The 13,729-nt window shown below is 45.9% G+C and overlaps 1 protein-coding gene across 1 annotated transcript in view; it reads right to left on the minus strand.

Moving 5' to 3' along the window:
• The window catches only part of LOC146783173 (transmembrane protein 132D-like), a 1,969,967-nt gene that overhangs the window by 699,728 nt on the left and 1,256,510 nt on the right, over positions 1-13,729 (minus strand). Inside the window, exon 4 of the mRNA XM_085636467.1 lies at positions 195-375. Coding sequence (XP_085492593.1) covers positions 195-375 — 181 coding nt within the window. The remainder of the gene's footprint in view (positions 1-194; positions 376-13,729) is intronic.

The raw sequence follows: 13,729 nt of genomic DNA on the forward strand, positions 1-13,729 counted from the left end.
TTGTGTCTGAGTCAAGACGCGCAGGCGTTCTTTGGAGTGTGGAAGCTCTTTACGCTAAGAGATGTGTCATTGTCTTCTGAGATGTAAAGAGGGCCACACAGTCTCAGAGGATGGTGTGTGGTCCATCACTATGACAACACTTATGAGATATTGAGGGCCACATAATTACCATGCGCATACATTTAACGTCTTACCATGGCCAAGGGGATGACTCCGGCAAGGTCCTTCGGGTTGATGTAGACTCCAGGGGCGTCTTCATCAGATGTGGGCTCCCCGGGATAGTCCGCCCGCCACGTGATCTGTGTCCCTGAAGCTTCACTCAGATCAGCAATCTCAAAATCCATCTGGAAGACCTCGTGGAAAGGTCCACTGGTGCTGGAAGGGAAAAGGAAGCGAGGTCATTAAGGTCATTGGTCAAGCCCAACAATCGCGCCAACCACGAGGTGAGCAAACAAGTCATGGCACGGCAGGGTGTCTTTTTTTAAACTTGTGATTAGTGGAGTGATGCTTTTGCTGTTAATCTTGTGCATCAGTGTTAATAAATTGACTCGTCGTTCTGGATTATTTAAATTGTTAGTCGCACTGATAAAAAATGTTTAAAGATTGGTTAAACCCGTGGTATTCATAGTACAGCCCGCGGGCCGCCAGCGGCCGGGCAGGCCTTCATTGGTGGCCCACGGACCTTGCCTTGCAGGTCTACGTTTCCAGTGAGGCCAGCAGTAAACACAGAGGATGACCTTAGGAGCATACGTAGTGAATACATATTAAATAGGTGTTCACTACCTATGCTCCTGAAGCCATCTTCTGTGTTTACTGCCGGCCTCTATGATGTCACAGCACCATCGGACAGCTTCCCAAAAGGCCCTTTAAAAGTCAGCTGTATGTGCTTTCACAGCTGGCTTTTAAAGGACCTTTTGGAAAGCTTCCTGTTTGGACAGAGACAGATAGAGGCAGGGACAGATAGAGGCAGGGACAAATAGAGACAGATAGTGACAGAGACAGGCAGAGGCAGACGGAAACAGATAAGACACACAGAGAGACAGATAGAGACACACAGAGACAGATAGAGACAAATACAGATAGAGACAAAGACAGATAGATACAAAGACAGGTAGAGAGAGAGATACAGATAGAGACAGAGACAGATGGAGACAGAGACAGATGGAGACAGAGACAGATAGAGACAAATACAGATAGAGACAAATACAGATAGAGACAGAGACAGGTAGATACAGAGATAGAGACAGATAGAGACAGAGACAGGTAGATACAGAGATAGAGACAGATAGAGACAGAGACAGTTAGAGACAGAGACAGATAGAGACAGATGGAGACAGAGATAGAGACAGACAGAGACAGAGTCAGGCGGGAGTTTTGCCACGGGTACGGTTCGGATCCCTGCGCTAACTGACCAGGCGGTGCATCGGTATTGTATGTTGTATGTGTGATGGGTTTTGATGCGTGGTATAGATTATCGGGGTACCATGTGGGAACAGGGCTAGCTGAAAACTGGTTTGGAGTTTCTTTTTTTATGTGCCTTGATGCGGAATCAGTTGGTGCATGGTTGGCACTTTCAGAGAACCAGTCGTTGTTCGGTCGGTGTCATGGGCGGCCAAGTTGGATCCCATTGGAGTAGCTCATGCTTTTTGGTGGCACGGTTAAACTGATGGATGCGGTGGTTAGAAGCGCGCTCCCAGTTCTGTAGGCCACGGAGGGGTGGACAACAGGGGAGAGAGAGCAGCGAGGTGTCTCGGGGGTCTCCGGAGGGCAATGTCTGGCTGTCTTGTTAGAAGGGGGACGCCTGGAGCGGGAGATTTTGGCCTGTCGTGGTGTCGTGGTTTGCTACAGCGGGCGGGGCCGGCGAATGCCGCATGGATAAGAGGAGGTTTGCGGGCTACCTTAACAACTAGCGAACGCCATACTTGGGAACATGACGATGGAATAGGTGGGACACCCCCGGGAGGAAGGGATACTGTAATATAAACTACCGCGCCACATTCGGTGGATGCTGGGATCAGACAGCTATTGGCGTGAATAAGTGTACGGCAAGTGCCCGAAGTCCCGGGGAATTTCGTGTGGGGGATGGTGAGATGACCCCATGCCCCTCTGTGTGACGGGAGGGTGTAAAGTGTGAATCCAAGGAATAGCATGCACCAAGTAAGGAAAATGTCTGCACAGGTAATCCTTGTTAATGTTGAAGTTTATTCTTCTAATCTTCGTGAATAAAGGAAGTCACTGGAGCACGTCTGTTGTGGCAGCAAACCAACCGAAGAATAGCATTCTTCAGTTTGGAATGCTCTGCCACAACAGAGGCCAGACACGAGCTCCACTTGAAAGAAAACCTTCTTTCAAGAAGCGCGTGTAACAGAACTCAGAATGTACATCAATAAAAGGAATACACAGTAAATTACAATTGCACCACAACAACTTACGTACTCTACATCATCTCCCTTTCTTTATAAAAAACAACGTATTCTAAACAAAACTTAAGACAAATAAAAATCCTTAAATTTTGCAGGAAATGAACAGTTCCTCATAGGTCTGACTGATGTAGATGTTGTGGGTGTGGGAGAATCATGAACATCAATATTGGTCTGTAAATCTGAATCTTGAGAAGTAAATTGAGAAGTACAATAATGATCCACTTGTGACGTTTGTACACCTAAATTATCTGATGGAGAACCAATGGGGAAATGTGAACAAAAAGATGAACCAGCAGAATGTTTAGACATCCTAATTCTGTCTGCTTGTTCAGTGGAAAGTTTAACTATAGCTCTTTTATTCCACCACCCCTTTTTATCCAAAAACACAGAACCCTTAGCAACTTTAAGAACTTGAGTTGGTAAAGAAAATTTTGAAATACCTTTAGTGATTTTACATGGACTTTTAACCATGACCCAATCACCAACCTGGAATGTATCTACAATATGCTTAACAGCACAATCAAAATTTCTCCTTTGTACTTCCTGTTGCCTTGAGACATTACTTCTAAGAACGTGCTTATCTTCACAAGCTAAGCAATTACTGTCTTTACTTGAAAGACTTTTTATCCAAGATGGGCAAATGTTCCCATTTGGATTTCTCCTTTTCAGTAATCTAAAAGGAGAAATGCCAGTAGTTGAATGAGGGGTAACAATATACGACCAAATCTTCTTCCTTAGAAATTCTTCAACATCCACATTGGTGGAAATTGCAGATTGAATCCCCTCTTTAAAAAATCTATTCATTCTTTCAATGAGACCATTGGAAGAAGGAGAGTACAGAGCAACTCTTAGATGCCTAATATCATGTACTTTGAAATACTCTTGCATTAAGGAGGAACAAAAATGTGACCCATTATCCGTCACAATTTCTCTTGGTGAACCTTCAGCTCTAAAAACTCTATTTAAAAATTTAATAACAGCTTGTGAATTTGGAGTTTCACAAAATTCAAAATCAACCCATTTTGAATGATAGTCAATGACAGAGATAATATATTGTTTATGTTGAGGCAAAACAATGAAAGGACCTGCAAAATCCATCGCAAGTTTAGACCAAGGTTCCTCAGGTAAAGGAACACAATGTAAAGGAAGTTGCGAAGTCTTCCAATGTTTATCCGAAACTAAACATGTATTACACTTATTAATCCAATTTGATATGTCCCCATCTAAACCTGGCCACCAAAAGTGTTCCTTTAGCTTCCTAGCAGTGGCACCTATCCCTAAATGTCCTTCGTGAGCTGCTTGAAAAAGTTTTTCTCTAAAAATAGATGGAGGAACACATTGGTCTCCACGAAAAATCACCTCATTGACAATAGATAAATCATTCGAGACTTGTGCGAATGATTTTAAAGAACCCGGAAGGGAACGTTCTTTTGGCCATCCTGATATAATCATATTCTTTACAGCAGAAAGTATTTCATCATCACAATAAGCTTTTATCCAATCTGATTGTTTTATACTGAAAGGAGACAAGACTAAATCCTCAATCGACGAAACAACACATTCTACATCATCACATTTAGAATCACATGAGTTTTCTTTTAGAAATAATCTAGAAAGACAATCTGCCCTCAAATTATGTCCTCCTGAAATGTGTTTTATGGTAAAATTGAATTCATGTAACCTTGACAAAATTCTCACTAACCTGGCTGATGCCTTACCAGTGCCATTACCATTTAGAAGGTTCAACAATGGTTTGTGATCACTTAAGAGAATGAAGTGTGAACCCCATATGTAAGTTTTAAATTTCTCTACTGCCCAGGAACAGGCTAACGCTTCTCTCTCAATAGTGCTATAATTTCTTTCAGCACTACTAAGAGATCTTGACGCAAACCCAACAGTATGTTCTCTTGCACCTATCCATTGACAAAGTACTGCGCCCAAACCATGTTGGCTCGCATCAACAGATATGGTACATTTTGAACCTGGGGTAAAAGATGACAAGGCAGGAGCTTCAATTATAACCTTCTTCACTAGATTAAACGCATCTTCAACCTCACTTGACCAAATAAATTTCTCATTTTTCTTGAGAAGGGCACGCAAAGGCTGAACAATTTGGGAGTAACCTTGGATGAATCGCGAATAATACTCCGTTAATCCTAAAAAAGATTTTAGGGAATCTTTATCAGATGGAATAGGCACATTTGATATTGCCTGAGTGAGAGAGAATTTTGGTTTTATACCACTTTCTGACAGTGAGTGTCCTAAATAATCTACTTCTTTTGCAAAAAATTTGCACTTATCCTTCCCTAACGTCACACCAACTTCCTTGAAGCGAGATAGAACTGCCCTCAAAGTGTGTATATGATCCTCTTTGTTTTTTGAAAAAATAAGGACATCATCCTGATATGCTTGTACAAATGGTATATCTTTAAGAAGATCATCCATGAACTTCTGGAAAACACTGGCTGCAGAAGCCAATCCAAAAGGGAGTCTTAAATATTTATATGCTCCAAAAGGAGTGATAAAAGTAGTAAGTTCAGATGAGGCTGGTGACAAGGGGATCTGATGATAAGCACTACGCAAATCAAGCAAAGTAAAGAATTTTGACCCTGATATACCAGTGAGTAAATCTTGGATTTTAGGAAGAGGATGGCAATCAATAATTATATTCTGATTTAGTGAGCGAAGGTCAGCACATAAACGAATACTAGAATCCTTTTTCTTAACAATAACTATAGGACTGACCCATTGTGAAGAGGAAGTTGACTCAATTATACCTTCAGAGACCATTCTATCCAATAATTTTCTAAGGTCATCTTTAACATTCAATGGAATTGTCCTTAATTTGTGCATAACGGGTACTGCACCAGGTTTAAGTCTGATCAAATGCTCGTAGTTCTTAATTTTCCCAACAACCTCTTTGAAGACATCTGGAAATTCTGAAATAATGCTACCTGTTAAATCATTTAAATCCTCTGACACTAAAGAAACAGAAATATCATTGATCTGTACAGGTGAATCTGAACCTGGAACTAGCTTTAGTCCCATTTTTGCAAGATCTTGCCAGCCCACAATACATTTTCCCTCAATTGCAACATATATTTTCGTAAAAGTGCACCTTCCTAAACATTTCACATCACCCATAAAATAACCCAACATGTCAATGTCTTTACCACCATAACCCTTTGGAACAATGTCCATAGGAAGTAATTTCATAGAATGAGATGGCCAATGGAGATGAAATAAAATATCAGAAATAATGGTTACAGGAGCACCAGAGTCTGCCATCATGGTAAAACAAATGTTATTAATCATCACTTCACACGTAGGTTCTTTTGCAAGACTATTTTGTGATGAGTCCACATCAGTATCAATTGCCAGAATTATCTTTTTCTCCAAAGGTTGTGAAGAAATAGTTACGGTGTTGACATTCAAGTTTTGTAGATCCACCTCTACGGAAGCAATATTTGCATCTGGAAATTCTTCCATGGAAGAGACAGCACTGACTTGAACAAATCTTTTTCCCTTACAAACCGTGTAAAAATGTCCAAACTTTTGACAATTTGAACATTTTTTTCCAAGTGCCTGACAAATTGGACTGTTTCCAAGATGCGTTCTTGAACCACATCTATAGCACGAAGACATCATTCTTCTTTGAAATGGTTTTGCAAAGGGTCTAACAAATTTGCTTTTTGCAGCAATGGCATTGACTTGCGACTCATTCTGCAAACTTGTATTGAAGTTCATCTCTTGTGAAATACACTGTGATGACACTATAGAACGTTCAATGCTTTTGGCCATATCTATCACTTCTGATAACGTTGGATCACGACAACTTAGAATTCTTTCTTGAATTTTCTTATGATAACATTTGTAAACAAACTGATCCCTGATAACTATATCAAGATATGCTCCGAAATTGCATTCTGCTGCTAAATTCCTGAGAGCCGATATGAACTCTTCAACCGTCTCATTTGGCTCTTGTTTCCTTCTCATAAAATTGTACCGTTCAAGCATTACATTTGGCTGCTCCAGAAACTTTTTATTTAATCTCTGGACTGCGTCAGAAAAAACATTCCAGCCTTCTCCAGTGCCAGGAGGAGGAATACCAGGGGGAAGGTTGTCAAAGATTTCTCTCCCCGCTTTTCCCAAATGACTGTATAAAATTGCCAACTTTCTTTTAGCTGAATAGTCATCTGCATCAATTGCAACCAAATAGCTTTGAAAACTGCGAAACCAGGTTTTCCATACTTCTTTTGGTTTACCAGGTAACGGAAGGAACTGATCAAGTAATACAATTTGATGATTTGCAGCCATTATCTATATATTGTAACCCTTTTTTTTTAAAACTATATTTTGAATAGACTTGAATTACTAGATAGCGTTATTCATCACATGTATTGTAAATCTATGTAATTTATATATATTCATATACCTTTTCACAAGAAAATGAATAAATAAATTAATTTCAAAGTACCTCTTTTTTTTTAAAAAATAGAATGACACCTTTCTGTCATCAAATGTATCTTTTTCCTCTCATTTCGCTGTTTCTTGCGTGTATATCGGTGAATGTGTGCCCTCTTTAAATACTTGTTCAGCTTTAAACAAGCAATCTCCTTTCCGTAAGCTCCGTTGTCATGGAGACTGGTTTATTGTAATCCTAACATGGCCGCCGGACCGGAGCGTGCGTTACGAAGCGTTGTTTTGTTTTGGAACGTTGCTAAGTAACCACGTTGAAGGGTGTGTCGTCATGCGTCCAGGAAATCAGTGAAATTGTTAAAATTCCGCCGATCGCTCTCCCGAGCAGCCACTCGTTCGCCGGAAAGCACCACCAACACCACGCGTTGAAGCCAATAAATTTGACTTTTCCTTTATGCAGAGAAGAGCGTGCAAATATGGTGAAATCTTCCTTTATGAAAAAAAAATCGTCGCCAAAATGTAAAGTGTGAATCCAAGGAATAGCATGCACCAAGTAAGGAAAATGTCTGCACAGGTAATCCTTGTTAATGTTGAAGTTTATTCTTCTAATCTTCGTGAATAAAGGAAGTCACTGGAGCACGTCTGTTGTGGCAGCAAACCAACCGAAGAATAGCATTCTTCAGTTTGGAATGCTCTGCCACAACAGAGGCCAGACACGAGCTCCACTTGAAAGAAAACCTTCTTTCAAGAAGCGCGTGTAACAGAACTCAGAATGTACATCAATAAAAGGAATACACAGTAAATTACAATTGCACCACAACAACTTACGTACTCTACAGAGGGCCCAAGTGAGGGTTCCTTGCCCCTATGAACTCGTATATATTATTCAGGAAGTGGGCTCCCCAGTCACGATGTCCCGGTGCAGGCCATCCGGGCAAGCAGTGTTAGCAGAGTTTTTGATGCTTGGGGTGGTCAGTAGCAGCAGGAGTTTCCGCTCGGGACGGACGTTGGCAGTCGGGGTGTCTATGGGTCAGTTGTTTCATCCGCATGAGCTGTATGTTTACTGTCGAGGCAGGCAGAGTTTGTGCTGTCCGGCGCAAGCAGTTTAGCGGGGTTTTTATTGTCCGTGGCTGTAGCAGCAGCGGGTTTACTAAATGGGGGCAGTATGAGCAGGCTCTGTACTGCTCAATTGTGGCGGTAATAGCGGTGTGTTTACTGATCAATTGTGGCGGTAATAGCGGTGTGTTTACTGATCAATTATGGCTTATCAGCAGGGCGTTTACTGCGCTAAGGTCGGCGGTATTAACAGCGGGTTATACCACTCGGCGCATGCACATTAAGCAGTAGTTTGCTTGGTCCTCACATTAGTGCTAGCAGGGTGTTCGGTTTGGGGCAGACAGCAAAAGGGGATGTATGATGTTACAACGCATGCTGTTACAACGAAACTGTTACAACGCAAGTGGATTTACAACGCATGCCATTACAACGCAAGTCTTTACATCGACTTGCGCTAGATGGCGTGCTAACATTAGAAAAGTGTAATTTACTATTCCAACTCCAGTCCACTTAACAGTAGGGAAGGTGTTGGGATAGTAAACTACACTATTTGTAATGTTAGCACGCCATCTAGCGCAAGTCGATGTAAAGACTTGCGTTGTAATGCCATGCGTTGTAAATCCACTTGCGTTGCAACAGTTTCGTTGTAATGGTAGTGCGTTGTAAAAGTTGCGTTGTAAAGGTTGTTCCCCACAACAGGAGCAGGGGGACTGGTATGGTCAGTATCGGCAGGATGTTTATGGCTCAGTACCGACAGTATGATCGAGGTGTGTTTTTCGAGGCTCGCTGGTGGAAGTTTCAGCAGCATGGTTACTGCTCAGTTCCATCCAATAAATGTGTATTATGGACCGTTTGGACAGCGGGTTTACTGTCAGTGCAGGCGGTACTTGCAGTGTGTTACGACTTGGCGCCTTATCAGCAGTTCGTGAACTGGTCGATGCCAGCAGTATATCGCGGGATGTTATAGCCTATTATGTGTACTGAACAGACTTCACAAGAGAGGTGGTATGCTTGCTAGTAGGCGCTGACGGTGATGGGAGTCTGTTTTCTACCAGTAGTAGCACTGTATTTACTGCTTAAAGCTGGGGGTATTAACAAAGTGCTTGTTGCGCGGCGCGCTGCATCAGCCGTCTTTGGAATATTTCGCTCACAGGGTTGACAGTGTTTTTACGGAGCAAGGCTAGAAGTATTGGCAGCGTTGTTACTCCGTAGGGCAGGCTGTAATAGCAGTGTATTGCGACTCAGAGAGGGCAGTATCGGTAGTACCAGTGACCGCATTAGCGATGTGTTTAGGGCTGGGGGCGTGCAGTGTTTGCACGGTAGGGAGCGTCCATAGGTGGCGAAGCACCATGCTGCTTATGGATCCTTTCTGGTAGGATTTGCAGTGTCGCCGATGGCAGGATCAGAGAGATGAGTATGCCTAAGTAGTAAGGACTTCAGGAACTTCGTGTGGGGACAACGAGGAGACAGTAAACACAGCCCGGGAGTGTTGAATGGGGGATAAGATCCTAGATGTACACTCCAGGGGGCTTACAACACACTGCCCATGTTAATCCCTGGGTCCCTTGCCCCTGTGCTGCATTACTCCCTCCAGTGGAGAGCGTTCATGGGCCGGGGTGGCGCTGTGTACTGTGCATGGGCAGACTTGCTGGCATGGAACATTCTCTATCCCTTTCTTTCATAAGTCAGAGGCACCCTTATCGCAGGGCTGCCATGCGTTCCAGTGTTGGCAGCGCACAGACAGGTAAAATACTTACATGCTTGCTTAATAAAAGGTGCTTACTGGGCAGCATGTTCGTGTTACAGGATTCCTTTAATGCCACCTTCAGGATGCCAGTCAGCCGTGTACCTTTCATTGGATAGTTGGGTGAGGTAGAGTGTCCTGCGAGGCCACTCATCTAGGCATCAGCTAGTTGTCATGATCAGCCACACCTCGTTGTTCAGCTTACTACTGGATGAGGCCCGTTGGGGATTCATGACTCAATGTAGCTTCCCTTTGCCAGGCCAGTAATCCTCCCTTTAGTTTAACAGGACACGCGCCGCACCTTTACATAGCTCTTCGTTGGTTTGGTTTGAGTCTCTTGTTCAGCCAATAAGATAGATTAGCTGCTGCCAGCCGGTTCTGGGGCACAAGTAGGGCACACGTGGGTAGATGACGCCTTCTCATTCCTTGCTGTCCATCTGGCCAAGGGGGCCCACAGGAAAAGGTTGAACGTTCTTTTCCGGGGATAGGGGTTGGACACTGGGACACTTTCAACTACACCTGCAGTTTTGCTGTTCTTGTTCTGAGCAGCAGTGTTGGGGCCGGGGAAAAGGCTGCGCACATAACACAGGCGGAAATTAAGGGGCCATCGGGCCTCCATTCAAGCAGCGGCTCAGATGGCTAGGTGAGCAACATCTCGTTGGTGGATGGGAGTACGGCCCTTCAACCGTTGGTAGGGGCATCCCTCTGTGAGCGCACTCAGAAGTCCGGACCGAAAGTGTCTAGGCCTTTCAGGACCTCGGGGTGTCAACGGGGGGGGGGGGGGCCCCTCTTGTCCGAACGGAGGCCCACTTGGGGCAGCTTACAATTATGGGGATCACAAAGCGGGCTTGTATCTTATGCAAGAGCACAACAGAGGGTGGTCACTTTCTTCGCCAAACTTAGGGGACTCAGAATGAGGGCAATTCCTTCTTGAGGAGTAAGATCTTAGCAAGTTACCTGTTGGGTGACCTCCACTTTGGGGGCAGTCATCCGACGGATTTACCTTATTACCTGCAACAGGTGCAGGGTTATTTTGGGGGCCCCTCCAGGGGGAGCAAACTGGTAGGGGCATTGCGACTTGGGGCAATGGGGGGTCTGCAGTTCCTGGACACTGGGTTTTGAGGTAGACAGGCTCACTCCCTAGGGGAAATTATAACCGGAGCCTACTAGGAAGGGATCTGTAGCGGCTGGTTGATGCTCAGGGGGGCGTACATGCCATCGATTATCAGGTGCAGATTTGTTCATAGTTACTGCATATGTCATGCTGGACTATTTCCCGCAGCTGGGGGATCGAGGTAGTTGGTCACTCTAATCAGAATTGGGGCCGCGACATGCGCAGCATGCCGGATATTTCACCGGGCAAGATTGAGGCAGTATGTCTGCCAAAGCGGTGTAGATGCTGGGTCGCTTGCCCGTGCGTTGGGCCCGTATTGCTCTTTGGCAGCAGCAGCTCGAGTTCAAACGGGGAGCGGTGAGAATGTCTCCCTCGAGTGAGTGACATGGGTGATCCTCGGATCCCACACATTAGCAGCTTGTGGAAGACGCCATGTGCCATGCATGGGGGACGGCAGTTTCTTGAGTTAGGTTTATCCTACATTACAAAGGTAATGATAGTGATGGTGAAGGGGTTGCCTGGTGGTGGGGAGCGCGAAGGGCGGTTGGCCCTGGTCGCCCCTGTGGTGGTAAGGAGGCCACATAAATTGCCTTACATTGTTAAGGGGAGTCCTCCTGCATACTCACTAGGACAGCACTGAGGGGGAGATAGAGTAAGCTCCCCCCAGAGAGAATGGAGACACCGGCTGGGGGCAAGGGCGCCAGTTTACAAACTAGGGCATAGGGCATACCCCTGGTTATTCCCTACGAGCCCCGATGGGCAGCCAGGTGGTGGAGGGGTGGGCACCTCAGGTGGCGGACAAGGATCAGATTGCAGGGGCTCACCTCTCAAGGACACAGTTGGGTTACGCCTTGCGTGGTTCTCAGTCGGTCGGGGGACGCGAGCCAGAAGGCCCCTTAGTGCTGGAGCAATAGACAACATTCTTTGTGTAAGTAAATTGAGTTCTGTCAGACTTGCTGATGGATTATGAATTTATGATCAACTGAAATGTAAATATTGTTTAGCGAATGAATTTGATAAATCCATATTGCATGGAATTGTATTAATTATATATTGTCATGTTTGTGCGATGGTTTGTAATAAACATGGCCTCTTTTACCCACAGCTCTGGTCGTCAAGTATTGATTTGTGGGTTTGGACGGGGGCGTGGCCGGGAGCCAACCTGGGTGGTCTGGGTCCTATGACTCCACTCTACGCCACTCCGCTCTATGTCACTCCTGGGGGGTCCGGGGCCTATGACTCCACTCTACGCCACTCCGCTCTATGACACTCCTGGGTGGTCCGGGTCCTATGACTCCACTCTACGCCACTCCGCTCTATGTCACTCCTGGGGGGTCCGGGGCCTATGACTCCACTCTACGCCACTCCGCTCTATGACACTCCTGGGTGGTCCGGGTCCTATGACTCCACTCTACGCCACTCCGCTCTATGTCACTCCTGGGGGGTCCAGGTCCTATGACTTCACTCTACGCCACTCCGCTCTGTCACTCCTGGGGGGGTCCGGTGCCCATGCTTCTGAGTGTGAGACTCCAGATAGCTCCCAGCCAGGAAACTCCCACAAAAGGCGGCCGGAGGACTCCTTAATTTACGCCTTTGTTCTGGGCCCAGCTGGAATTTAAAATAAAAAATCCCCCTCCCAGCCTGACCAGTGCTGCTTGGAACTTGTGTCCAGGTGTAAGTTACACCAGGACGAGTTGAACAGACTTCACTGGGTCTCCCCCGCTTCTTGGCAGGGTGGACGGCGTTCGCCCTGTGAAAATAGTGGGTGGACGCCGTGTACCCACATGTACCCCCCAACCTGTTCCCCGTCTCTTCGAAAACCCTTGGAATCGCTGTGTGCCTGGGCTCAGGTGAACAAACATCTACAGGTCACGCTTCTATCCTGCACGCTAAGCATGCTGGGAACTTTTTAAGACGCTCTTTAATGTGATCTGTGTGGATACAAGCTGTTATCGTAGCGTTTTCAGTTACTCTCTGTTGTGAATATTCCGGCACCGTAGGAAAGCGTGAATAAATCAAAATAAAATACATCTGTTGTTTACAGTGTTGCGTGACAGCTGCCTGTGGTAGGAGGCGCTATGCAAACACTAATTATTACAATTAACATATTTCACTGATTGACGCAATATGAGTTCTCAGCGTTCATGTTAGTACACATCGATGAACGCGAAGCAACTTGATAAAATATGACTCGTGGTTTCACGGGGTAAACGTTTTGGAAGCCATGATGGCCACAAGAAGGATCCTGAGTGAACTGCAGTCGATCGGTCAGTGGCCGCCTGTCCGAATACTCGCCCTTTAGGAATGAAAAGGATTCCTGCACAATATCTTCACTTCAGACCCGAACACAAAGCATCCTTTCAACCATGGCTCCTCTGTTCCCGGCCCAGAGAGCGGGAGAGGCCCTTTAGACCTGAAGGGCCCCCTGTGGAGCTGGGGGCCCAGAGCCGAGCGTCGGAGCCACAGAGAAGGCCGGTGTATCATCAGGGCGCGAGAGGCCGAGGGATGAAACAACAGACCATGGACACATCCAGGGATGAGCGAGGCCTCTTCCCTCAGAAGGGCCCGGCCCCTCTTCCCAGGAACGAGCGACATTTCATGTAACAATAGCAGGCCCCAGAGGTATCACACAGCGCCCAGAGGCCCGAGACAGAACTAGAGCAGACAGGCAGAGCTCGTCACGGCTGCCAGAGGTTTGAGGGCCGAGGCTAGCGCTTGAAAGGCCTTCGAGGTGATGTGATGTGAGACAAACTCACCCCAGCTCTGAGGCCTCTCCGGAAAGTAACGACCATGGAAAGGAGACGTTTAAACTTCGCCTCAAAGCTCGGCGAAGCCCAGACAGCGCTCCTCCCTCGGAGGCAGGCGAACTGCTGCACCGCTCCCCGAAGCACAGGGCGCCTGCAGGGCCCCTCCTCCAAGATGTCCCACCCAAGAAAGCAACTTTCAGAAGGAAACAGCTGTCTGCCAGGGTCA

The sequence above is a fragment of the Triturus cristatus genome, chromosome 11, assembly GCF_964204655.1.
Source record: "Triturus cristatus chromosome 11, aTriCri1.1, whole genome shotgun sequence".
NCBI classification, from domain to species: domain Eukaryota; kingdom Metazoa; phylum Chordata; class Amphibia; order Caudata; family Salamandridae; genus Triturus; species Triturus cristatus.